Here is a 27,435-nt window from a genome sequence, read left to right on the forward strand (position 1 = left end):
CCTGGGCCAAAAGTGAGACCCTAGCTATTTCCGAATGGACAAGAAGACCCAGGCCTTAGACTGTAGTTGAGCAAGAGGGAGGGATCCCGAATGAGCTGAGACCATGCCTAGAAGGCGGTCTTTCTTCAAGACCTACTCCTCATACAGCCCCAAGCCTTGGGGGCAGTCATACCTTAAACTGCACGTAGACCCTCCCCGGTCCAGAACTTGGAGGGAGGAGGCTAGGGTCCTGCCCTCCAGCATGCTCCCTCCCCCAGCTCAGAAGGGGGCGGGGTCCACGTGTGCAGGGGTGCCCACTCAAAGCCTGGGGGACTCTTCACAGGGCCACAGGGCCTCTAGCCAGTGTGGATCTGGCCGAGTGACTCGGCGTGTGCTGTGCCCGAAGGAGATGCTGCAGGATAAGGGCCTGTCCGAGAGCGAGGAGGCCTTCAGGGCCCCGGGCCCAGCTCTCGGGGAGGCCAGCAACACCAGCACCACCAACGCTCCCGAACCCGCACTGGCCACGCCGGGCCTTAGTGGAGCAGCGCTCAGCAGCCCACCGGGCCAGGGCGCCGACGTCACCGCCTCCGCCGCTGCCGCCGCGGAGCAGGTAGGGCCATTGGGCTGTCTGCTTGTGCGGGTCGGGTCCTGGATCGCAGACAGGACTCAAGGGGTCAGAGTCTTATGGCTCTTTAATTCTCTGCGGGGCATGGGTCTTGCTTTCAAGGGAGAGCCCTTCTCCACCTCGAACCCTCGGGGCTGACTCTGCCGCAGCCCAGGTAGGGAGATCTTTGCTTCAGGGGACCAACCCAAACCAATGTCCAGCTCTGAGGACCCCGAGAGGGCGAAAGCCAGGGAGGGAGACAGACAGGAAGGCCACAGAAGCGGCACTGAGGCGGCTTTGGAGCCGCTACCCTGCACACGACCACAACCTACATCCTCCGAGCCTTTTTCGGTGTCCCTCGGGCCAGCGGTGTCGCCTCTACTCCTCTGTAGGCCTATCCGTAGGTGAAGCCCCAAAGGAGGGAGTTTGAATCTGACTTCCAATTCGCCAACGGTTCAAAATAATTTTGTGAAACGAAATCTTGAGGAGTGGGCTCTGGGGCAGGCAAGATCTGCACGCTTGGTTGGTCTATGCAGGCTCCGCGTGGAGCCCAGCCGTGGGCCAGCTAGACATACCAGTTTCCCTCCCTCCCATCCTCAGACCATCGAGAACATCAAGGTGGGGCTGCATGAGAAGGAGCTGTGGAAGAAGTTCCACGAGGCAGGCACGGAGATGATCATCACCAAGGCCGGCAGGTCAGCCGGGGAGCGTGCCGTGGGGAGGGCGGCAGGTGGGCAGGTCACCCGGGTAGAGTGATGCGGGGACAGCGGTAGGTAGGCAGGTCACTCGGGGAGAGTGACACAGGGAGGGCGGAGGTGGGAGCCAGGAGGATCTGAAGGGGCTGGGGTCCTCTGGGTTCCTGGTCTGGGGATCACTGGGAAATTTATCTGCCACTGGAATCCCCGCACCACATCCTACAGCAGCGGTCAGGGCCCTCAAGTGTTTTTACACCTTCCGAGGACCCGGGAGTGGGGAGGAGGTTCTGAAGGCTCAAAAAGAAAGGCTATATTATGCTGTTGACAAAGGCTGATGCAAATAAGGGCAGCCACAGCCCAGGGGCCACCTGCCGGGATGCTTGCCCTCCGGTGAATTTCTCTGGTTTGATCTGCCTTCCGTTGCTAGAAGGGATGAGGTTGTGTGTCTCAATTGCCCTAACTTTTTGGTAGCTGAGTGAACCCCAAGATACTTATCCCAGGGCAACACCCTCCTCAACCTAGGGGAAGGCGCCGGCGGTTTTGTGTGTTGCTGGGGAGCCTCCCTAGCTCTCAGCGGCTGCCAGGGAAGGGTGATTTATAAAGTGGAAACATCTTTAAAATGCACTAGTGTCTGTGGGAGAGAAGAGGGAGGAGAGGGTGAGAAGAGAAAGACAGAGCAGTGTGTGTGTGTGTGTGTGTGTGTGTGTGTATGTATGCTATGCTCCAGTAGTCACATGCCTGTGAGTGTGTGTAAAGCAGACATTGGCTGTGCTGCAGTTTCTGACATGGGACAGTCGTGGCCCAATAGAGCAGTTGTCAGGTGAAGGAGAAGGCTGCAGACACAGGAGAGTTAAGGTTTAGGAAACTTGTTGGTCCTCAGCCCTTTCTGCATCCACACACTTGGTTTTGGTCTCTAGGGACAAGTTAGATGAGAAACGTCCATTCCCCCAGAATTTGTTTGGAGAAAGAAGAGGGTAAACCATCAAGGGACAGAGTTACGAAGTCAGACTAGAACGTAGGAAGAGTGTTCTCTTACCAATGCAACTGTTTCCATCTGTGCAACCCTCAGATAGGAGCCATAGCGGGTCTCTACCTGCTTCCATTTCACCCACAAGAGAAAAGGTCCCACATCACTCAGCTGCCCATAAAGCACGTGACAAAATTTCGTTTCAAAAGAAACCAGGGCTTGTTTTGTGTTGTGTGCACGGTGCACAGGTGCAGGGGTCCCTGGCAGGCAATGTGAACTTGGTTCGCTGTTGAACTTGGAAACGTGGACACTTGGCCACCCTCTTGTCTCCGTCAAAAAAAAAAAATGGTGTGGTCACCCAGGGCTTCTATCAGGGGCGGGGGAAGGCTGTTTTTAGGGTCCAAGTTTGCTGCATTTGGGGGATGGAAAAAAAGGACGCTTTAGTATTCCTGGCAGAGTGACCTTGTGAGCTAGTCATGGTCCTTTTCCAGCTGGGTGCACTTCACTAAGTAGCTACTGTCCTGCCTCTGTGGTACCAGATGTTTGAAGCAGGTGTACCTGCTGTCCCCCTTAACTATGGGACTCAAACCAGGGGTTCCTGTGAATGGCGCTGGTAAAAATGTCAGGTGCGTTACAGGAGTGGAGGAAGGGGGATGTTCCTTTGTGCCTGCTGATATGGAGGGGAGTAAAACAATAAGGAACACCTCAGAATTGACATTTGTAGTTTTTAGCATCTTGGAAGCATATACCGCTGGGTATGTGAGTTTGTGGTGCTCAGTGGGCTTTCTATACCTGTGTGGGCCCTCCTCCCTCCCTCCTTCCGGCCAGGGGTGGAGCTTGGGGATGGTGCTAAGAGTTTAAAAATGACCGTGAGGATGCTGGTCAGCGATGTGGTTCTCACATCCTTTCATTTCTCCAGTGAAAGCATATGCCAAGTATAATTGGAAAAACTCACTAGCTTCAGCCACTAGGATCCTAGGGTGCTAGGATCCACCACCCCCATCCTGAACGTGGTAAACAGGCTGCTAAGGAGCTGAGCTACACTCCTCGACCCCCACTGTCTTCAGAGACCACCTTCATTGCCAGCTCACTGTGCCCAGGTAGTGTGAGCTCAGGACTCTTTCCGCACTCCACTTGGTGCTTCCCTAACTCTGCAAGTCTACTAGTACCCTTCCTGGGATGTGTACAGTTCTCAGCAAATGGCCTGCTACTTTTTCCTGCACTCTGCATCATAGATGTAAATATTGGAAAACAAAAACAAAAACCAGAAAGAACAAACCAACCCCCCAGAGAAGGGAATTGCCAGGATTATGCAAGCCAAGCAACTCATATATCCTCCCACCCTCCAGAACAAGACCCTAACTTTGAAAATTTTCAGTGTTTTTGTTTTGTTTTGTTTTGTTTTGTTTTTGTTTGTTTTTTGTTTTAATCCCTTTAAACGGAGGCCCTGTGCAGTGTGAGCTTTGTTAGGTGCTAGAGACTGGCTGCTTAGGGCATGGTAACTGCTGTCTAGTCAGGGAGTGAAGGGAAGGGAGGGAATGGAGGGAACCAGAGTGTTCTCAAGTCTGTTTGAGGTCCTGGTTTCACAGGTCTCCTGCCCATTAGGTTCTTGAAAAAATCCAAAGGCCAAAGGAAAAAGAATCAGCCTCATTGGATGGTGGCTTTGACTAAAATGCTCAAGAACCTGTGATGCCAGGTGTCTGTCACAGGAGAGCCAAACCCTCCCTGGGCAGTTTCAATTCCTCTCAGACCCTTGTACCCAGAGTGCTCTTGTTGGCAGAGAACGGATTTCTGTCTTTTCTTGATACATGTGAGAAACTGCATTTTTCTCCCAAACACAGATAAAAGCGAGCTTCACAAAAAATTAAATATAAACCTTCCTAAAATGAACATTTCCTACCCATCTGACTGCCCTACTCCTGGGTCGCGGTTTTGCCACCAGATAAATCTCCACTATCAGCCTTCACAGCCTGTGGAGTTCAATGTTGCTTGTGTTAGTGACAGTGAATTTGCGTTTGAAAAATGAACTACCGATGAGAACTCCTGTTGAACCTGTATTGTTTGTTATTCTGAGGCAAGGATTTGGCCCGGCTTAATCCCGGGCTTCAAAGCCAATTGCCTTTGCTCTGTATACAGAGCGTCAGAGCCCAGTGGCGTGGATGATAAGAGAAGTAAGGGTTGAAGACACTGGGAAAGTGGGTCGGAGAGAGAGCGCTTTGATCTCTTCTTAAAGTATTTTCTGAAAGCAAAAGTCTATCAGAAGGAAGTGCCTTTAAAAAAAAAAAAAAAAAAAAGGCAAAAACCCGGACCCAAACAGCATCCATTTCAGCCACCCTCCCTTCTGGGAGAACACGTCTTTAAAAATGCTTTAGATATATTAAAAAGGCTCAATCTCTCTCTCTCTCTCTCTCTCTCTCTCTCTCTCTCTCTCTCTCTCTCTCTCTCTGTGACTGAGTGAGTCTCTTAGTTGTGTTTTCAGAAATCATTTGGCTCCAAAAGATCTGGCCTGAATCTAGGCAGTGCCCCAGCTTTGGTTGCTGCCCACCCCTTCCCAGCAAGACCCCAGAATTTTAAGATTTTAAGAACACAATGATTGGTGGGTTCTCGAGTGATCCCCGCCTTTCCCCTGAAACTCATTTTGCACTTCGTTTCCCTTGAAGGTTTTAAGATAGGAACTCTGTGTGTGTGTGTGTGTGTGTGTGTGTACACGTAAAAGCTTACATCATCTAAATGTAGATTTCTTCTTTGAAGTGGAATATTTCTGTAAGAGAATACTGGGCATCTGAAGTTTACAGCCCTATAGAAAACTCGAACCCAGGGTGTAGCTGCCATCCAGATGAGGGAGAACCTCCTTAGCATTCCTCATGCATGCCCTGCAGGTCACCAAGGCTGCCACCCTGAAAACCACTTTCCACACTTCCCGCCTGCCTCGGTGGTTCTAATGCCTGTGTTTAAGCGAAGGCACACGGAACTGCTTCAGGCCTCCATCAGGGAAGCTGGGGCTGCGATGGGATCCAGCTAGGTAGGGAGAGGCTGGTGGGTTCTAGGATCTTGATTTCCACTCCGTCCTCGTCCTCGGGATAGGAGTTGTGCACTAATTAGGCTCCTTGGATTGACAACCTTGAGATCTAAGAGCCCATCCCATCCCCAGTACGTCCCCTCCCGGCAGGGAGTTCACGGTTACAGATCTGTGGCCAAAATCTCAACGACCCCCAAGCCTTGGGCCTGCACCATGGAGGAAGCTTATCCTAGCAGCTCATTCTAAAGCCATTTCCGAGTATGAAGAAGATAAAGGCTCGGAGCCTGTACCCTCTCAGAGCCCGCTGCTGACCAGAGGGGAGGTCCGGGCTTTCATCTGCTCCCGGCGGGCGGCCAGGCGGCCGGCGTGTTTATTCCCCTGGCGGAGCCGCTTCCGAGCGAGCTGGCCGCCGCAGCTGTCTGGGGACTGAGCGGGTGTGGGGACCCAGGGCAGAGGGGACAGAGAAGACGCCGGGGCAAGTGCAGAAGGGTGTGGAAGGGAGCCAAGGGAGCCGGCCGAGTGGGGTGCTGCGAGAGCTAGAGCTAGTGACGACCTCCCCTCCTGCTCCGCCTTCCTCAGCCCCCCACCCACTATAGGGTGTTGGTTTTCAGGTACGTTTCATGTTTTTTAATGTTGTAAGTCAGAAATAACTTATAGCTCACTCGATAGGCCCCTGTGTTTGATTAGGGAGGATCCTTTACTTTGCCAGTAGAGGAAGTCATAGCTCCCAAACTCAGTCTGGCCTCTGCTTGGAGGCCTGCTCTCCTGATGACCAGGCGGGTGAGCTGGACCTTTGGGTTCCATCATTAGCCTTTTGCATTTGGGGGTGGTATACCTTCCTCTTCTCACGCAGCAGTATTTTCACCTTGGACAGACTACTGGGTGCCTGGATGGGGGTGAGTGGCAGCATTTAGGCCTTCCCCCTACCCCCTACCCCAGAACTTCAGGTCCTTGAAGCAAGCAAGCCCTAAGAGGCTTGGTTGGCTGAGGGACCCACCCCAGATATCCTGGCTGCCCTCTTGGCTTGTGAGGGCTGCTGCCCTCAGAAGAGGGGCATCAGTGGACAGAAGAGGCAGAGGCCAGGAGATATTCTTCTTTCCCTACACACCAGGGCCTCAAGACCTCCCTAAAGTGGTCTCCCTCTGGAAGGGGACAGACCCAGGCCCTGAGCATCTGGGAGCGGGGGTGGGTGGAGGGTGTCTGAGGAGCACTCAGTGTCTGCCTGGCTCTCTGAGCTGCTGAGGCCCAGTGCGACACAGAGGAGAATTGGATGGTCAGGGCCCTCCAGTCCGTTTTTTTCTGCCCAGGCTCTACACAAGGTTGTAGTGGAAGTTAGGCATTTCTTCCTGGTCCTTTTATGTGAGCACTGGCCCTGGAAGGAGGCTTGGGCCGACCTCTGCTGTTGCCACCTGTAGCTACTACCTGGGCCTAGCTAGCCCGAATTCAGCAGGGCCGCCCCCATTTTGTTGCTGTTTCTCTAGCGGTTGTGAAATGGCCTGAAGGGGGACAGGGTTCTTGGCTTCCCCCAGGGAGGGTGAGGCCAAGCAGCTGCTGCCCTCCTCCTTTAGTTTTTAGGCCCACTAGGAGTGAGGCAGGGCCAGGAAACAGGGTGGCGCCCACGCCAGCTGTGCCCCTATGCTGAGCAGAGGGTTTGGTGGAAGGAGGAGGCTGGGTTGGGTTCCTGAGTCCTCTGGCTTTCCTCCTCATCCTTGGAGAGGGGGTGGGGTGGATATTTGAAAAACGCTTTCAATTGACATCTGAGACAAATTCTTCCACACGGTTTATAAGTCCCTAGACTTGCAGCTAAAACTGTGCCGACCCCCCCCCTCCCCGCCCTCCAGGCACGCATACAGGCACACATGCGCACTCCCCCCCACATGCTCATGCACATGCGCCTGGTGCTTGGGCCAGCATAGCGGCCCTTTCTTTCTGCACCGTGTGTACCAGGCTCTCCTGTAGCTGGAGAGGGGTTTGGTCGGGCTGGAGAGGGGTTTGGTCGGGCTAGGCAGGTCCTGGAGGGAACCAAGCTTTCCGGAACCCTTCTGCTCAGGGTCCCAGCTTGCTGTGGGGTCTGCCAGCTTGTGGAGACCTTTATTCTTTCAGGAAGTCCTGCCCTACTCAGGTAAGCTAATATTGATAACAAAATAGGGGAGGAGGCGTCCAAAGTGTTTAATATGTTTAGAGCAGCTTCTCGTGAGGTTCTCTGTCCTACTTTGGCTCAGTGAGCAGCTTCCTGGTGTTGACTTGATTCACAGTACTAACAGTGGAGGGCAGATTGAGGTTCCCCCGTTTTATAGCTTCAGACAGCTTTGGACCCTGCTTCTCTTCTGGAGTGTGTTTTTGTTTTTGTTTTAAGAGACAGGGTTTCGTTGTGTAGCCCTGGTTGCCCTGGAATTCACTCTGTAGACTAGTCTGGCCTCGAACTCAGAGATCAGCCTGCTTCTGCCTCCCAAGTTAAAGGTGTGCACCACCATCACTCTGCCATTTTTGGTTTTGTTTTTGCCTTTTTTTTTTTTTCAGACAAGGTTTTGATATGTAGTCTAGATTGGCCTCAAATCAACAATCCTGCTTCAGCCTCCCTGAGCACTAGAATTATAAGTCAGCATGGTCTTACTGAGTTTAAACAGAGTATGTGACTTGTATAATTGGTGATCTAACCCAGCACAGGCTAGGCAAATGGTCTACATCTGAGCTTCCATCTCCAGCCATTATTTGTTGGAAGTCAGCTGGGGAGGGACCAGAGGCACCCGCGTGGGAGTGGGGTGTGGAGTGGGTGTGGCTGTTCTCTCTGCCTGCCTCTGGTTAAGCAGGAGCCAAGGGACTTATGCACTGCAGGCTTGCATGTATGTGCTGAGGGCCGTGGGAAGTTCTTCTCTAGAATGTTCTAGACAGCTTCATCACAAGCTACGGGAACCGGAAGACTGTGCTTGTTGTGTCTGCTTTCCTAGAAATAGGCCACACCACTGGCCTGTGGAAGGTGGGGCAGAGGGGGAGCTGGAGGCCACACCACTGGCCTGTGGAAGGTGGGACAGAGGGGGAGCTGGAGGCAGTGGGAGTTAACTTATCCTCACTTGAGAGGCAGAGACACCAAGGCACAGGAGACCCAGGCAGGTGGCCTGAGGCCTTAGGTGGTCCCTGGTGGACCTGGCTATGAACTACGGATGGCAGGCTGATTTCTCATCCACGAGGCTTCTCCACTGACTTCCTTGATTCCTAGTCAAGGAAGCTCTCTTTTCCATGAGAGAGGCATCTTACTGTTTATAGGAGTAGCTGACTGGGACTTCCAGGTCAGCTGCTCTAGCACCCTATGGTGGCATCTCAGAATTTTAGCTGCACATTGTAAGCTGACTAAGGACTGGGGGCAATTTAAAGCGAGCAGATGGCTACTGATTTCCTCCCTCACCATCCTGACCAGGGTCTCCTAATCTTGGGGGTGGATTTCTAGAGCTGGAAATTTGGGAAAAGGCATACATTGTCTTTCTGGATGTCGACTGAGAGCTGGTGGAGTCCGGTATAGCTCTGTCCTGTGGTACAGCGAAGACAAGAGAGAAATGGGTCAGGACCTATGGGTCAAAGGGCTCCGCTGTCTGCCCTTGCTTTACTCTTGACACTTCTCCTGGTGTACCACCTCAACTCTTGACTCCTTCAGGAGGATGTTCCCCAGCTACAAGGTAAAAGTCACAGGCATGAACCCCAAGACCAAGTACATACTTCTCATCGACATCGTCCCCGCAGACGACCACCGCTACAAGTTCTGTGACAACAAATGGTGAGAGCCGGGCCTGTTCCTCCTCAGCTGCTATTGGTACTCCTGTCCCCAGCCAATCTGCTTCTGCCCAGATTCACTTCGCTGGTCCCCTGCCTGCACCTGGGCAGGGGCTGAGACTCGACCCAGATGCTTTTAGCATCAGCACTGTCTATAGCAGATGCGCAGGCTTGCTGGACCTCAAGGGGCCATACTCTCTCAGTCACAGGCAGCCTGGTGCTGTCTGGTGGCAGGAACACTAACATCTGGTACTAACACTGGCAATGCCTCACTGGGGTGCAAAGTGGCCACCTTTTTTTTTTTCTTGAGAAACTAAAAGTTTAGTGATCTTACTTGGTTTGAGGCTCTTTTGTTTCTCTGCCTGGCTTCAGAGTCTGACCTTCTCAGACTGAGGGGTTTGCTAAAGGATCTGGGGAAGAGATGGGCAGGTTGGAGGGGCAAGTGGGTGTCACACCTTAAAACTGTACTTGTTCCTCGAACATGGGGCTGGGGCCCTGGGCTCCGTGGTGGAGGTCATAGAAGCAGAAGCTAAATTAGAAGCCAGAACAAGCTCTGGGTTGGAAAAGTTGTTTAGGTTCTTTGAGAAGTTCCAGTGGACACATTTAGAGTATATATATATATACATATATATATATATATATATATATATATATACATTTACACACACACACACACACATATATGTATGTATACACACACACATACACATGGGGTGGCGGTTGTGAGGGTAGCTCCGGGGTTAAAGCACTGACAGTAAATAAATACAACTCATAAGTAAAACCCACAGAAGTGCCCGACTCTCCCAGGAGCATCTTCACAAACAGCCTCAGTCTGGGAAGTAGATGATCTTGCTTTCCTGCATCTCCCTCTTGCCTTCCAGGGAAGAAGCTGAGAAGTGCGACTCCCCCTCTCTGCTCTCCTCCCTCCCCTCCCCTCCTCTCTGCATTAGTACTGGATAGAAAACCAGCTATTATTCCAGTGGGCCTTGGTTTGCTCTCAGAGGGGACAGACCCTGGTGTACTCACCTGTTCCTGCTGTCTACTTCTTTGGCAGGATGGTCGCAGGGAAGGCTGAGCCGGCCATGCCAGGGAGACTTTATGTGCACCCGGATTCTCCTGCCACGGGGGCTCACTGGATGCGGCAGTTGGTCTCTTTCCAGAAGCTGAAGCTGACAAACAACCACCTGGACCCCTTTGGCCATGTAAGAACGGGGGTTTTAGTGGTGGGAGCTGATCCTGCAGATCAGCTGTATACACCCCTCTCCTCCTCACTAGTGAGCCTGGGCAAGCATCTTCTGTCTTCCTTTCCTTGTATAGAGAATGGAGTTGACTAGTACTCTTTGTGGCTGTGAAGCCTAGATGAGAGACTAAACAGGAAGAACCTTACAGAGAGGAGCTAAGTGAGGGCAGATGTGGCAATGGAGATGCTGATGGGGAAGAGGGGGATTGGAGAGCATTGATGGAAAATGATGCCGATGACAACTTTGATGGTGATGTCAATGGAGATGAAAATGGGGATGGGGATGGTTAGGACCACACTGGTGATAAACAGGATCATGGGGATAGCAGATTAAATCTCTCATGTCTGGTTCTCCAAAGCCTGGTAGGCTCTACCGATGTGAATTCTGAAGTCCCTTTTTGCATGGTCTGCCCTTCTGACCTCTGGAAGGGCATATTCTCTCTGCCTCCTAACTCAGCCTCTGCCTGGCTTCCTGGGGTCTTGTTCACAGCTCAGGACAGTGGTAGGAGGTGGCAGTGGTAGCCACTGTGAGCATCCTAACTCCAGCTTCCCAGGCTCATTCTTTCCCCATCTGGTTCTAGCAGGCCCACAAAAAGGAGCTTTTCATGTGGAAATCTTGAGCTCAAATGTGTTGTAAACAGAAGCCTAGCAGCTGGTATTTTCTTCCAGGGCTTCCACCCTGCCTCCAAGGACTCCTGTGAGTCTTTGGTAGTTTAGGGCAGGGGTGCTGGGGAGCCCAGCAGGGCTGCCAGGTGTTCAATATGCTGCACACCCAACACTGAGGGTGAAGACAGGGACGAGTGTGTAGGTGTGACTTGATGGCATAGATCAGCCCCCGGGGCAGGAGGCTGTGGAGTAGTCAGAACTTTTCTGAGAAGTTCCCTATGCAAAAATGCCAGAAGCACTCTATCCTGATCAATCAAGCTCTTGGTTTCAGGTTCTGCGTCTGTTCGGTTTCCTTCTTGGTTATTGGTGATGTGAGTTTGCACCTAGAACGCCAACGTGACTAAATTAACCCTTCTCTGACTGTTTCACAAGTTCCCCACGCAGGGCATGAAGATCCCCGTGGAGAGAGGGGCAGACAAGCCCCAGCTCCTAGAGCAAATCTTAGCCAGGTCTCTGCCCACACTTGACTCCTGCTGGACTTTGCCTGGCTGGATTGTGGTATCAGGCTCATGAGGCTTCTGAGGCCAGCGGGGGATGGAGAGACAGGCAGCCTCTAACTACACCTGCAGTATCGTGCTGCCCTGGCAGGGTGGGGTGAGTCCAGAGCTTGGCAGGTGTAGCCTCTTTGGGCATCTGAAAGGACCTTGAGATTAAGAGTTTGGATGGGATTTTGGGTGCACTTGACTGTTACCATGGCTTCCAGATGCAAGGATGCTTGCCAAGACATTTCTGCCTCTCTTGTCCCTGCAGAAGGTGAGAGGAGAGGGTGCCCGAGGTGGGCCTTCTTTATAAGTAGGAGAGAGGACTGTGCTTTCTCCACCTATCTTCCTGGAGGTCCTTCAAGCTCTCTAACCCTGCATACTTTTTAAAGTTAGGGTCAGTAGGGCTACTTTGCAGGGTTGTAAGGCTGTGGGGGCTACTGGATCCACTGGTCCTGCCCACTGAGGTTTATTTCTTTGGCAATAGAAATTTTACCTGTTTACTTCAGCTTTCACCCCCTAGGGATAGATGAAGTGCATCTGTCTACCTTATGTCTGTCTTGTGCCCAGCACTTGGCACTTCATTGGCTACCACACCAATGGTACATTGTTACATTGTTAGTCCCAAGGAGATGAGAATGTCTGAGGAGCCAAGTGTAGAGAGGGTAGGTGCTTGGATCCAGGGCTCGGGCCATCTTTCTTTGGTATTGGTAGTATTGCTGTAGAGGGAGCAGGCTGTGGCCGTGTAGACACGGGGTGTGCTATGCAGGTTCACTTTCTGGCTGCCTTAGGGCAGGGCATCCCTTATGACTATAGATTTCTAACCTTGACTTGTGCCAGAGGGAGGGAGTTGTGAGCTTCCAGGAAAGGAGGAGAAGTCATCGTTCTTGGCTCCTCAGTCTGGGAGCCTGGGAAAGCCATCTTGTACTATGAATTTGCCTCAAACATGCCCTTTGTTCTGCAAAACTCACACACTCAAACTTAAAAGCTTCCAGTCCTGAAGGAACTTTCCCCAGCCCATTGGACCTGGGAGACTTATTCCTGAGATTCTCAGACCTCTAGCAGGTCTACTTAGTCTTTTCCACTGTCACCAACGTGGCTGGCACCTCTCCTTGGGAAAGGACCAGCTGAACAACGAGATGGGACTGCCCCGTCTTAGAGGTGGACACAGCTAGTGCCAGTGGTGTGAATTACCCTGGGGACCTCGATGTGGGCTTAGGAACTCTAGCTTAGAAAGCCTCTGGGCCAACCCACCCCATCCCCTCACTTCAGAAGTGGCCAACTGGTTGGGCACGTGTCTGCCATAGTATAAAAGCAAGAAGAGAGTCTCGAGTGTAGGAAGTGTTTAGCAGCCATTTTGGATTATCTGTTTTATTTAGATTCTTCATCTTCGGGACTTCCTCCCTCCATGATGCTCATTTTGGTATCTTCTCCCCCCTCCTCTTTTCTTTCCTTCCCCCCATCTTCCTTCCTCTTTCCTCACCTTTCCATCTTCCTCCTCCTCTTCCTCTTCTTTCTTCTCCTCCTCTTCCTCCTTTCCCCCTTTTTCCTTCCCCTCCTTCCCCTTTCCTCCCCCTCTTCTTCTTCCTCTTCAAATGGGATGAAGGGCATTGTATGTGGTGGGCAATCATCTTGCCCATGCCCCCAACTCTTAATTCTCTGAGGACCAAGAAAGGGGACTAGAACCAGGTGTGAGGGTTTGGGTTTGGCAGTGGTCTTATGTAGCAGATGGAATTGAAAACAGGACTCTCTCTCAGACCATGTGGCTACATGCTTCCAAATTCAGGGTTGGAGGACCTGTGGGGTTTAAAAAAAAAAAAAACTTTAAAAAAAATGTATGTAGGTGTTGAGGGTACATGTCTGGTACCAGAGGAGCTTAAAAAAAAGGGGGTGGGGTGGGGCTGAAGAGATGGCTCATCGGTTAAGAGCACTGACTGCTCTTCCTATGAAGGTCCTGAATTCGAATCCCAGCAACCACATGGTGGCTCACACCCATCCATAATGAGATCTGATGCCCTCTTCTGAAGACAGCTATAGTGTTTAATAAATAAATCTTTTTTTTTAAAGGTGTTAGCTCTCCCAGAACTGAAGTTACAAATTATTGTAAGCTGTCATGTGGGTGCTGGGAACGGAACCCAAATCTTCTGGAAGAGCAGCGAGTGCCATGTTAATTGCTGCTGTCTCTCCAGTCTCAAGTTGTAGGGATCTGCAGTAAAATCCCACAAGGAAATTTCTCATAAGAACAGTGGAGGAGGCGGCTTAGGAGGGCAGGGCAGGTGCAGGGTATGGATTTTGTTAGAGGAAGAACAGGAAGCAGGAACAGAAAGGATCATGGGAGGGAAGCAGGACAGCCATTGCATCAGCATGGCATACCTTCAGCCCCGCTCCAGTTAATCTGATGACATCAGAACTGTCCGTCTCCCTTCCTACCCCTGACCCTCCAGCAGCTCGCGTTAGGTGACCACATGGCAGAAAGCGGCCTCTCCCCCTCTTTCCTAGTCTCCGAAGAGTCGAGCAATACTTGGGCTTCAAGAAGTCAAGTAGGGCTGAACTGGGTCCTCAATGGCTGGCACTCGGGTCTGCCTTTTCTGCTCATCCGGAGGCAGGAAGCAGACGTGTAGGTTGTGTATCCATATGTGTTAGAAAGATGGTTAGTGCCATCTGTGTGCCAGGCCTTTCAGCTGGCTGAGGAGAAAGGGCCATCTCACAGGGTAAATCTGACTGGAGGGACTGAGTTAGCCCTCATCTGGGTTTCTTAAGGAGACAGGGTACACTGCGGGTGAAGGATGGAAGCATCAATGATGTCTTCCCCTCTTCTCACCCTCCCAGTGACATAACAAGGTACGGGTCCCTCAGTGTGCGTCCTGAGGAGAAAGTGAGATTGGCTTACTTAGCACAGATGTGGATTACTGACAGGAATGTGGGTGCTGCACCCCCAGAACACCTGGAAAAATCTATACTGAATCAGTATGATGGCTTCCCCATAGCTTCATAGATGGAATCTTCTCTCTCCCTCCCCACCCCCCACCCCCAGAGGCCACATGCAGTTAGGACAGAATTGCATACAGCAGGCTGGGGGGGGTCCCATGACTCAACAGTCAACAAACCCAGCCAGGATCTTTTGCAAGCAGACACAGCTGAGCCCATGAAGATGGTGGCAGTTTGGCTCAGAGGGCAGTCCTATACAGCACTGTGCCTGCCTAACATCCTGCCACCCTGTCTTAGGGTTTCTATTGCTGTGATGAGACACCATGACCAGGGAAATTCTTATAAAGGACACCATTTAATTGGGGCTGGCTTATAGTTTCAGAGGTTCAGTTCATTATCTTCATGGCAGGAAGCACGGCAGAGTGTAGGCAGATGTGGTGCTAGAGGAGCCGAGATCTTGATCCTCAGGCAGCAGGAGACTGTGTCACATAGATCTTGAGGATATCTAAGACCTCAAAGCCCACCTTCACAGGGACACACTTCCTTCAACAAGGCCATACCAACTCCAATAAGGACACAACTCCTAATAGTGCCAAACATTCAAACACATGAATCTATGGGGGCCAAACCTATTCAAACCATCACCACCACCACCACCACTCCAGGCTTGGATGACTGTCCCATCTCTTCACCCTTCGTCATTTCTTATTCTTGGTTCTGAGGTCAAATGCAGTCCCTCTGGGGACAGAAGTGTGGGTTCTCTGTGTGCTTTTGGCACTCACATCTTTCCATCCTCTGCTAACAACGTTATAACTGAGTGTTTATACCTCTACAATTAATTTTTCAATCAGAAATACACTCACATGGTTTAAAAATAAGCCACCAAGTAGACTGGGGAGATGGTTCAACTCTCCCCTTGCCCCCACCCCCCGCCCCCGTAAGCCTGAGGGACCTGCTCTAGGTCCACAGCATTCATCTCAAAAAGCCCCGCACAGTGCCATGTATCAGTCAGCCCCAGTGCTATGGTGTAGAGACAGGTGCACCCCTGGAACTCACTGGATAATTACCAGATGAATGAGCTCCAGATTCATTCATTCATTTGTTCATTTTCAGTGAGGAACCCTGTCTCAGAGTAAGGTGAAGAAGAACCGAGGTAGACACTGGATACTGCGCACACACACACACACACACACACACACACACACTCATACAGCACAGCACACAAGGAATTAGTCACTGAATTAAAGTGTCTTTGCTGGGATGTGGTCAGCCATTCTTGTTGGCGCATGGAGGCCGAATAGGCTGCTACAGCAACACCTTTTAGACCTTGCCCTGGGAACAAGGTAGCCTGGAAGCCCTTCACCCAGAGAGCCCTTCCTCTCCCTAGCAGAGTTCCACTTTTTTGTTGTCCCATGAATCACTTTGCTGGTCTTTACTGAAAGGATTGGGTATTTTATTATCATGTGTTTCAGGGTTTTTTGGTTTTGTTTTTGTTTTCTGAGATATGGTATCCCAGGCTGGTCTTGAACTTGGTATCCTCCTGCCTTCGCTATGTAGCTCTGGCTAGCCTGGTCCTTGCTATATAGACCAGGATGTTCTCAGACTCTTTTCATTCTTTTGATTCAGCTTAGATGGGTGTCGTTTTGCACTGTGCCAAACGTGTGTGTGTGTGTGTGTGTGTGTGCCCACCTTGGCCTGACCAGCAGGGTGGGATGGCAGACTTTGTTCTCTTAACTTTTTTTGTGGTATATTTACACTTGTGTGCACACGCACGTGGAGGTCAGAGGTCAGCTGGTCTGGGTTGTTATCCCTTAGAACCCATCTGCCTTTTTGGCTGAGACTGGCTCTCACTGGTCCTGGAGCTCATTGGTCTGACTAAGCCTGGCTGCCAACCTCAGGGATCCTCCTGTCTCTGCCTCACAAGAGGTCTTGGAGATCACAAGCATTGGGCGTGCCTGGCTTTTAACCTGTGTACTGGGGGTTAAAGTGGGTCCTCAGGGTTGCACTGATGGAGCCACCCCCCCCCACTCCAGCTTGTCAGATTCCGGATAGTTTGACAGTGAACTGCATATACCAATTTTAGTTTTAATTCACGTCTCCTTCCCCGTGAGCACGCACATCTTTTCACACAAATCTCCTTTTCTGTGAACCGTTGTGATTCTTCATTTTCCTCTCAGATTTTTGAGTTCATCAATTTTAGGAACCTTTATAAATTTGGAAGATTTAAGCCTTGTCTAATGTGCTTGCCAGTTTGTCACTTGATCCGGCCCACGGTAGTAGTGGTTTTCCTTGGAAGAAGTTTTTGATTGAATTTATCCTTTCTTCCTTTATAGGTTCTGGAAGGGCCTCAGTCATTTCTTCTTTGAGAGGGAACAGTGCTTTTCAGAATCTTTCTGAGTGGCCCAGGTTAACCTCAAACTCACGACCCTTCTGCTTCAGCTTCCCCAGTGCCTTGATGAGTCTGTTTTATGCATTATGTGGACTCTAATGATCACTCACGTGGTCAGGCTTGGCAGCAGATACCTTTAACCACTGAGCCATCTTGCTAGCCCCTTGATTTATTTTTAAATATAAAATGAGAATCCTTTTAGCACTATGCTGGCATTTGATGGGAGGTGTCAATCCTGATTTTTTTCTGTTTTTGAGAGAGCTACCCGGTTATTCCAACATCAGTAGAGGAGAGCCCTCTTTTCCTGTGGTAGGATGCCTTCTGCGTTTTGGTCCCCATGTGAATTTGTCTATTCACATGCCAGTTGCTTTAACTGCTGAGACTTCTCGATGCATTAAGTGTTTGGCAGGGCTTGTCCTCTTGGTGAGTTGTGTATGTGTGTGTGTTTCATTTGAACTGTAGGCTCAGCATGTAGAGCTGAAAAAGAATCTTGTGTTTCTACTGTAATTCCTCTAAATTATAAACTGGCTTTGGGAAGATTGCAAGGGATGCCCTCTTTGCTGGAGTCACCTCTCTGCCCTCTGGAGCACTACACATTCAGGTTCAGGTGTCACCTGAAGGCACTACATATTTTTGTGCAGCCGCCACCGCTACCATTACAATTCTTCCACCATTTTTTTCTCGATGCTTATTTTCACTTGAGTCTTGGTGATGACATGACTCACATTGTGTCTGAACGCCTGGAAAGCCAGTGGGTGCTGGTAGACAGCACGTGAGTAATGAACCCACACGAGGGGTGGTGTTTAGACAGGCAGCCATTTCTGTGCCAGTGGCTGCTGCCCTCCCCTCCCCTGTAGCTCTGTGTTCCCTCTTTGTGGCCCCCATTTTCTGACTAATAGTGAACCTCAGCAACCCCCGATCAGGCCACCCCTCCACAGCCTGTATAAAGGGATGTCAGCTTAGGAGTTAGTACTGACTCTGCCTCAGATTGCTGTCAGATGTCCAGATGTCTTCCAATGTTCAACCCATGGTCTGTTAAAATGAGAGTGGCCTTGATATTGACTTTGTAAAGACATTGCTAAGATTGATTATGATGTATGTAAAATACCTAGCCCAGGCCTGGCATGAATTCTTATATTCTTCTGACCCTTGACTGCCAGTGCCGTTGCCATGGAAGAAGGCAAAAGCAACAAACAAAACGTTCCTGGCTATGTGTGAGAGACCCAGGTTGCTGTCCAGGGAGTGAGGTCCAAGGCTTATCAAGGCTTCTTGAATGGGCTGGAGATTTGCCTGACTCTATTCAGTTCTTTCTCTTGTCCTCCCATTTCTCTTCCCTTTCTTTCTTTTTTTTTTTTTTTTTTTGGTTTTTGGTTTTTCGAGACAGGGTTTCTCTGTGTAGCCCTGGCTGTCCTGGAACTCACTTTGTAGACCAGGCTGGCCTCGAACTCAGAAATCCGCCTGCCTCTGCCTCCCGAGTGCTGGGATTAAAGGCGTGCGCCACCACGCCCGGCCCCTTTCTTTTTGATGGTTATTTCATTCTGCAGCCTAGGCTGGCCTTGATTTTTTGGGGTCCCTCTTGCCCCAGACTCCCAAGTCCTGGGGTTACAGGTGCGAGGTACCACATCCACTCTGCTGCAGATGCCACCTCTGTTCTATTCTAATTTCGACAGATTAGAGAAGTGTCCTTAGTGAGAGCCTGATGCTGGGTAGATCTGGTTTTACCATATGAATAAATGTACGTTAGTCTACCATTGTATGGCTAGTGTCCAGACATGAATAGAAGTCCATGTCCCTTGCAGTGTCTAGCAGACACCTTAGTATTAGCCATGAAGTTCATTGAGAGCGGGGTGGGGGTGGGGTTGCCTCTTCCAAGGCCATTTGGTTTCCGCCAGGCCGCCTGTCTTCATCCAGCTGTGTGTCCTTGGGCGAGTCACGTTTCCACTCCAGACCTTCTGTTCCTCATTGTCGACCCGGATCCAGGGGGTTGGGTCAGAGCACTCTCTGCACTCTGTCTTTCAGTTCTTGGATTCTAACAGGGATAAATCTGGACCTCGGTGGCAAAGCATGCCCTGGCAAGCTCTCGGGGAGACGGATGCTTGGCGCTATTACAACTGTTAAAACAGAGCAGGCTTCTGAATTGTGGCCAGGACATAATGAATCCCATTTCTGCGGAACGATGATGATGATGGGACTCGTCATGTAGTAGGGTGGCTGACATGGCTAGCCCATTTGGCGCAGTATCACTCTGTAACAGATGTAAGCATGAGACTCTGGCAGATTAGTTGAACATGGTGCCCGTGGAACTTGTGACCAAAGCCAGGTGTGTGAGCCACTTAGTTGCTTTCATCTTCTCTCAGGCTGGTAGGACCAGGGTTCAGGTTTACACGGGCATTGGTTTGATGGGTGGGTTTCCCTCTAGACAGGTGCCAGACTGTCAGGAGCTTGAAGGGTGTATGGGACCACCTGGTTGAGGGCTGTCCTTCAACAGATGCAGACTCCTGTGTCTAGAGAAGAGCTTGCTCAGGACTTGGGGTATGGTGGAGACCATGGAGACATCTTCACTCTTCTGGACTTCTCTATGGCCTTGGTTGTACCCTCTAGTGCAGTGGTTCTCAAGTTTCCTAATGCTGCGACCCTTTAACACAGTTCCTCAAGCTGTGGTGACCCCCACCATAAAATTATTGTTTCTACTTTATAACTGTAATTTTGCTACCGTTATGAATCATAAAGATTGGCCATTTTTCCAATGGCCTTAGAAGACCCCTGTGAAAGAGTGGTGAGATCCCTAAAGGGATCACAACCCACAAGTTGAGAACCACTACTCTCGTGGCAGTTCCTACCTGCCTCTGCAGGTACAGCAGGTTCTGTTCTTTGGAAGGTGTCTTTGGCAGTCTCAACCCAAGTCATCCAGGACACTGTCTTGTAGGCTGAAGTGGTGGCATTCTGAACATAAGAGTCAAGTAGCTGCTAGAAGTGGCCCTGGGAGAAGGGAAAAGAAGGAACTTGTACTCATGAATAGCCTGTGGCTGCTGCAGTCTGTCCCTGGGGTGTGGGCACAAGGGCTGTGGTCTAGGGTTCTGGCTGGTCTGCCTTTGTAATGCCAGCTTAGGAGAACCAGAAAGCCTGGGGTCCTGCCAGCATTTGCGGGGAGCTGCAGCACGAGAGTGCCATAGAAAGAGTGTATACATGTTCACTTTTAAATTCTGCCTGGAAATAAATGCCCAGCTTAACTTGTCTCTAGTGAGCGAAGCAAGATCTTACAGAGAAGAGGCATGAAGGCCTAGCCTGACTCTGTACTCAAGAAGCTCGAGGTGCGGAAAAACAGAAGATAGGGCCCTTTCTTTGCAGAAGTTTGCTTATTTTAGTGGTATTGGGAACTGAGCCCCTATTTCCAGCCCTGGGTGAGTTTGTAGTTTGAAGAGTCAAAAAGAAAACAGGAAGCCACATGGTGTGGGCAAGGCAGAGGGAGCAGCTTCAGAACCAGGAGGATTTCCCAGAGGAGCCGGGTCCTTGCAGAAGGAAGAGTAGCAGGAATTGCAGGTGAGAGAGCCCTGCCCTCCTGGCAACACCCAGGCTGCCTCGGGGGAGCCACTTGCTGAGTTCAGGGAATAGTGGCCCTCAGTGAATACATGTGTCTTGGTGACTTGTACATAATGACAGAATCCGGAGGTGCTGTCTCAGGACACTCCTGGATCCTGGGAAAGGACTGTGTTCTTCAGCCTCGTTGAGCTCCAGTCCAGGGTCACAAGGGAGGTCACACCTTCCCCCAGGGGTCACACCTTCCCCCTGGTCTACAAGACAGAAAGGCTGAGACCAGAAGCCACCAAGGTGAACTTCGGAAGGCAGGACAGAGCAGGCTAAAGCCTACAGCTAACCTCTGACCAGGCACAGGATACGTGTGGAACCTTCTGGGACTCAGAACCCAGCAAGGCTTTCCAGGAAAGAGCTTTCATGCTGGGCCTTATTCTCTCAGCACTGTGGCAACCTAAGGGTTAAATATTTCATTCTGCAGAGGCAGCAGCAAGCCTAGCCTGGAAGGGGCACCTGGGGCAGAGGGAAGCATTAGGAGAAGAGGAGTTGAGGGCCAGCAGCTGACATAGAAAGCAAAGGGTTAACAGATGGAGCAGCGCTGATAAAATGCCCCAAATTCCTGGTCGGGCCTCCAATGAGAGGGCGTCTGGCAAATGTCAACGATAAAAAATACATTTTAATGGCACGTGATGCAGCCACTACTGTGGGGGCACAGCCACACGAAGCAGGTCTGGGGCAATAACTACTGTGTGTTTTCTGCCTGGGCTTTGATGACCAAGTGTCTGCTCTTCCCTGAGCTCCTGTCAGCTGGGCTGACCTGCCTTCCCAGCCCGGCTGCTCTTGGGTGCTCAAGGTCTCCAGTGGGCCCAGGCAGTGGCACAGGCGCTCCCCTTGTTGCGATGATGTTCCCCTCAGGCTAGGAAGTGCCTTGAGCAGCTTTAAGGGAAGCAAGCAGCTGGTCTCCCCTCAGGTCCCAAGCGACATAGGACATGTCCTCACTTTCTTCTGCCCTGCAGTTACTTGAAGACATGAGAGGCAGTGGCTGAACACTTACAGCAGCGGTCCTAGGAAAGGCAGGGTACCTGTAGGCTTAAGGGAAGGCTGCATATCAGCATCTCTTAGAGGAGGTCCCAAGAAGGTGTAGGACTGGCACACTGTCACAGGGAAACAATCCCACACCACAGAAGCTGTGGTAAGGTGTCTCTAGAACAAGAGGCCAGGTGGGGATGTGAGAGGTGGGAGTTGGGACCCCATTTCCTTTCCTTGGGAGCTTTGAGACATTTCTGGGCTCAGGCCTGGGCCCTAGGCTTTCAGGATGAAGCTGGGCAGGGCCTGGAGCTCTGACTGAGTCCATCTCTCACAGATCATCCTCAACTCCATGCATAAGTACCAGCCCAGGCTGCACATCGTTAAGGCCGACGAGAACAATGCTTTTGGCTCCAAAAACACAGCCTTTTGCACCCACGTGTTCCCAGAGACCTCCTTCATCTCTGTGACCTCCTACCAGAACCACAAGGTATAACCACAGCCCACACGGGAACGCCACCCTACCTGCCCGGTGACCCCAGGGTACGTTAATCGAGGAACAGAAAAGCAGAGAGACTGCCATACTGGGAAACAGAGCCAGCGAGTTAAACTGAACAGCCGTTTAACTGGTAAGGGCAGAGCCCATGGCCAGCAACGGAAACCTGGAGACATGGAGTCTGCCTTGGGGCGGGGCTCTTCTAGAATCTTCCTGTAGGTACAGGTCTGGCCTATCCAGGAGGGCCACCTGGGTCCTGTCAATTAGGAGGTGTTTGCCAATCCCCCTGCCCACATCACTTTCCTGCCTGTTTGCTTCTTACCCCTGATTATAGGCCGAGCCCCCAAGTCAGATTACAGTCTTTCACAATCTGTAAGGGGGTTGACATGCACAGGAAGGAAGCTGTCACAGGGTTCTGGAGAAAGCACTAGAAGGTGTGAAGCAGTAGAACTGAGCTAAAGACAAGCTCCCAGTAAGCACCCAGATCAAGGAAGACCCAAGTTGGTCCTGGCTCTGAGCTGACATAAGAGGGGGATGTAGCTTTTCCAGGCTGTTCTAAGTTATCATTAGATCTGAGCTAGGGAAAGAGGGCTACCGGTCACCTTGTCCTCCCTCCTCCCATGACTTTGTGTGTCCTTTTCTAACAGATCACCCAGCTGAAAATTGAGAACAACCCTTTTGCCAAGGGATTCCGGGGCAGCGACGACAGTGACCTGCGTGTGGCCCGGTTGCAGAGGTGGGGCTGCTCTGGCCAGGGGTGGGACAGGGAAGACCCAGGGACCCTCAAAGCATCTTCACTTTCTCCCTGCTCCTCCAGCAAGGAGTATCCCGTGATCTCCAAAAGCATCATGAGGCAGAGGCTCGTTTCCAGCCAACTCTCGGCTAAGCCGGATGTCAGCCCCCTGCACAGCGCACACCAGGCCCTGCAGCACTACCAGTATGAGAATGGGGCCCACATGCAGTTTGCTGCTTCAGAGCCCCAGGACCTGCCCCTTAACACCTTCCCAACGCAGAGGGACTCCAGCCTCTTCTACCACTGCCTGAAGCGTAGAGGTAGGGTTCTGGGATGATACATGACCCCCAACAGCCCTTGGTGTTCCCGGTATGCTGGCCAGCCCCAGGGGTTGATTTGGGGGCCTCCGTGAGTAGTGTTGATCCTGTTGGGAGGCAGGGGGAAGCTGGATGGTTGGTAGTCTCAGCCCCAGAGCAGTGGGCAGCCACAGTGCCAAGGGTGGTGCTCTCTACTGGTCCCTTAAGGATGCACACAGGTTCTTGGGTGCCGAAATGAGTGATTGGAAACAGATTTCGGGTGACCACACCCTGGGCATTTGGCTTCTCTACAACACTGACCTGGGACCAGTGCGTCCAAGGCTCAGCTGCCAGCCCTGTGTTTTCCACAGACAGATTTGGGCTTGACTCGTGTTACCTTGCCAAAGGTCCTTCGTGGGTCCCCAAGATCCTCTTGGGAGTGAGTCTGGAGACTCTTGCTCATCGTCCAGACTGTTCTCTCAGCCCACTCTTAGACATAAGACTGGCCTTTAGGCCTAGTTAGGCTGGATGCTGCTAGATATTAAAAATGGGGGCTTCTCATGTTATTATATAAAATTCATATTTTAGCATCTATAAATAAGGCTTTGTTGGAGTTTAGCCATACCTATATTTGTTCTACAGTCATTGTCATAATCCGGCAACAAAAGTGAGTAATTGTGGTACAAACTGGGTGGCCTTAAAGCCTATATACTATCTGTCTGGTCTTCCCTGACCCAGAGTGATAGGTCACCTGCCAATCACAGGAATGTAGCTCAGGGGAGGATGTTGGAGAAAGGAGAGTTGGTGTCCCCAGGCAGCCTTGAATCAATCTGCAGAGGGGTTAGGTGCTCAGCCCCTCCCTCCTCTAGGCTGTCCATCTCTGTATACATGGCTCCCCGAATGGATCCCTAGAGAAAGCACAGGAGGGCGGCCAAGAAAAGCCAAGAGGAAAGTGTTCTTAAATTTGTTGAGAGGGCTGCCGCCCTAGCCCTCAAGCCTCCGATATCCTAGGTCCCAGGAGAAGACATGCCACTCTAGAGAGTTGAGCCCACACAGTTGGGGGATGTTGGAAGATGCAGAGGGATGGTTTGTGTTGGCCGGTGGCATCTTTCCAGAGAGCATCAAAGTAGCCTGCACATATAAGCCTTTTCACTTGTTATGTGGGGATTGGCCTGACAGCAGCTGATGTGTCTTCTTTGAACATAGTAGGGTTAAACTGCTCTTCTCAAAACAGCAAAAGCTTGCTTACAAGCTCTTTGGCCCACCGCCCACTTCCTGAGGCTCTCCACAGGCACTGAGGGTTGAGGCAGTAACATCTCGGCCTTAATTTGCTGGCTAGTTCTGACAGATGTGGTCTCTGGGCCTGGTTCGACCTGGCAGTTGCTTCTGCTTTCCTGGGCCAAGACTGCACTAGTCTGAGAAATGCCAGTGTGAACAAGGGCCCCTTCGCATCCCGAGAGTCGGGCTGGCAAAGGATCAGAGCTGTGTGCTGCCCGATGCAGCACATCCCTCGGTGTCCAGGGATGTGATATCCCCCTTGGCCTTTGGCAAAGGTCCATAAATTGACCGCTCCTTGGTCATTGCCACTTTATAAAAGCTGCAGCTTATTCAAATGGTTCTGGGAGTGCCAGGCAACATGGGGGACCAGGGCGGGTGCTGAGTGAAAAGGGCAGGATATCCTGGCACATAGGGGGTGGGGGTGGGGGTGGGGAGGACACCAGGCCCTGGGCTGGCAGGAACGGCCTCTTTCTGAGCACTTCTCTCTCTTTCGGCAGACAGTGCCCGCCACCTGGACTTGCCCTGCAAGCGATCCTACCTGGAAACCCCGTCTTCAGTGGGGGACGATCACTATTTCCGTTCTCCCCCTCCCTACGACCAGCAGATGCTGAGCCCTTCCTATTGCAGTGAGGTGACCCCCAGAGAAGCCTGTATGTACTCGAGTTCGGGGCCTGAGATCGCAGGGGTGTCCGCCGTGGATGACCTGCCCCCACCCCCACTGAGCTGTAACATGTGGACGTCGGTGTCGCCATACACCAGCTACAGCGTTCAGACCATGGAGACTGTGCCTTACCAGCCCTTCCCCGCACACTTCACCGCCACCACAGTGATGCCTCGGCTGCCCACCATCGCCGCCCAGAGCGCCCAGCCACCAGGAAATGCCCACTTTAGTGTGTACAATCAGCTATCCCAGTCTCAGGTCCGAGAGCGGGGGCCCTCTGCTTCCTTCCCTAGAGAGCGTGGCCTCCCTGCGATGTGTGAGAGGAAGCCACCCTCACCTCACCTGAACACTGCCAACGAGTTTCTCTACTCACAGAGCTTCTCCTTGACCCGGGAGTCATCCTTACAGTATCATTCAGGGATGGGGACTGTGGAGAACTGGACCGATGGATGACGTGACTACCTGTATCCTTAACAGCCCCAGGACCATGTCAATCCAGTGTTAACCTCTGTGGGTGGCCGGCACTGCCAAGAAACATAGAAAGGTATTTCAGAATGGGTGTGTGTGTGTGTATGTGTGTGTGGTGTGTGTGCGCGTGCTTGAACTTCTACATACATGTGGTCATGTCTTCTGACATGCAACTGTCTTCTGACATGCAACTAAGGCCAAAACAAGAAAAAAAATGCAATTATCTAAGAAGTGATTTTGACTGCAGGAGCTGAGTCCACCATTAGCTGACATCTCTTGGCATGCCCTGGGTGGGATAGAAGTAGAGGGCTCAGGAGTCACCTAGAGCTTTTTGAAATATACTCTGATTTTACTCAGGGGCCAAGTGAGATCTCTGTCACAGGGAGGGCCTTTCTTTTGCTTGGGTTGGGGTGGGGTATCCATGCTTACCATAGACTCCCTGGTCTTCCACCAGCAAGGTGAGCTGCCACTTTGGGGAACAGAAGTACCCCCTTCCCTTAGCTTCTGGAGATTGTGTGAGACTACCTGAGCCTTAGAGTATTTTGAGAGTGGAGTTGGCCTGGACTTGGATTCTTGAAGCCCCAGGGTCTGAAGCATGACTTTCAAAAAGGAGTCATGCCCCATCACCTCATGATGCGTACAGAGTCCCTCCCTCCCAGTGCCAGCATGTGGCCTCCCTCTCAGCCTGGGAGACACCGGCTGCATCCCAGGATGGGCAGTCAGATGCCCCTTACCTGGCAGTGTCCCTTGGAGATCTCACTGGACTGATGTCACATGTCAGCTGGACTGGTTCTGCTCCCAGAAAACCTACATACATGCCTGGAGCGAGGATGCCGGCCAGCAGAAAATGGACAGCTGAGAGAAAGTACTTGAGTGTTCAAGCTCAGAGGAGCATATCATCCCTTCAGAGTGGGGAGGGGTGTATCCTTGGTCCATCTGCATCACATGTCACCAGAATGTCAGGGCGGCCAGTATGAACTCTGGAGATCACTACACTCTTTGCATGCTGAATAGCTATTTATATATTATATAAATAAATATATAAATAAATATATATATATCTCACAAATGCGGGCCACATGTCAAATTCAGCTTTGCTTTTTTTTTTTTTTTACAAATAAACTTACTGAAAACAAATGCTGAAGGAAGTATTTGGAAAGACATCTATTTAAATTTTTATTACGTTTGATGTTAAAGATAAAACATATATATATATATATATTATAAATGCACACTGCAGATAAAGCTTTATTAGAAAACACACTAGCTGACAGGCGGTATGAAACTTCAAGTGTTTTTGATATATAGCATGGACATTTTGTTTTGCATATTGGAACATAAAGCCATCTTACAACTGTGAAGTGTGTGTTTGTCCTTTGTTAACATCTTGCCGCTGCCTGGGAATGGTGTCTGCCTTTCCTTTCAAGTGCCCGGTGGGGCCTCGGTGCCTCTCTGTTTGTGACCATGGGCCCTTAGAGTGAAGTTCGTTCCAAGTCTCCTCCATCTCGTGTTCCTCCCTGGGTTATGGGGCTAGGTTCACAAAGACCCCTGAGAGGCAGAACAGGCAGGCAGTGTGGCTCTCATCTCTGTTAACATCAGCACAAGCCTGCAGTTCGGGGGGGGGGGGGGCAGTCTCCTAAGTAGAGAGCCTTCGGTGCTCTTTGTGCACTTGTTTCTGAAGAGTAACTGCAGCTTTGAGCCTCAGCCTGGCACTTCCTGGGGCAGCTGGCTGTGCGAAGCTGCCAGCCAACTTCATCCTCATAAATATGAAGAGAAACCCTGGCCTCAGGATGGAGGGATTGAGGGAGAGGAACTCCAACGTGGGCTTGCCACATCAGGTGAAGAAAAGGAACCCGCAGAGAGGTGACGGCCATGCGTGGACAAGTGTCTATGTGACTCTCACCCACATGCTCGTCCATCCATCCCCTAAAATGTTCTCTCTAGCACCATGGTCTCCACTTAAGATGGTCATGAAGCCCAGAGAGGCCAGAAGAGGGATGCTTTTAAGGCCTCTTGCCCTGGCTCTTCCTTGTGGCTCTGTGGGACCTCTGGTTGGGCAGCTTTGTATTACTCCCTCACAGACAAAAATCCCTGCCCGTATCTTTTCAAAGATGGTACCCTGCCAGGATGCTCCCCCCTCGCGCCTGGAACTCGGAGGACTGGGTGTGCGTTCCTAGATTCTCTCTAAGCACCTACTCCGCTCAGTAAGAGAATC

At 51.2% G+C, this 27,435-nt stretch overlaps 1 protein-coding gene across 2 annotated transcripts; it reads left to right on the forward strand.

Moving 5' to 3' along the window:
* The first annotated feature begins 388 nt into the window (after positions 1 to 388).
* Tbx4 (T-box transcription factor 4) lies at positions 389 to 26,579 on the forward strand. Of its 2 annotated transcripts, XM_021176896.1 has the most exons (8): positions 389 to 589; positions 1,184 to 1,278; positions 8,914 to 9,033; positions 10,084 to 10,231; positions 21,626 to 21,778; positions 22,432 to 22,520; positions 22,602 to 22,837; positions 24,589 to 26,579. In XM_021176896.1, exons 1-8 carry the CDS (start codon positions 389 to 391, stop codon positions 25,203 to 25,205), a joined length of 1,659 nt encoding a protein of 552 aa, XP_021032555.1. In that variant the 3' UTR covers positions 25,206 to 26,579. The 2 variants fall into 2 exon arrangements, with proteins under 2 accessions (XP_021032555.1, XP_021032556.1); XM_021176897.1 differs by lacking the exons at positions 389 to 589; positions 1,184 to 1,278 and adding an exon at positions 7,119 to 7,386.
* The last annotated feature ends 856 nt before the right edge of the window (positions 26,580 to 27,435 follow it).

The sequence above is a fragment of the Mus caroli genome, chromosome 11 (genome assembly GCF_900094665.2).
Source record: "Mus caroli chromosome 11, CAROLI_EIJ_v1.1, whole genome shotgun sequence".
In the NCBI taxonomy this organism is placed as follows: domain Eukaryota; kingdom Metazoa; phylum Chordata; class Mammalia; order Rodentia; family Muridae; genus Mus; species Mus caroli.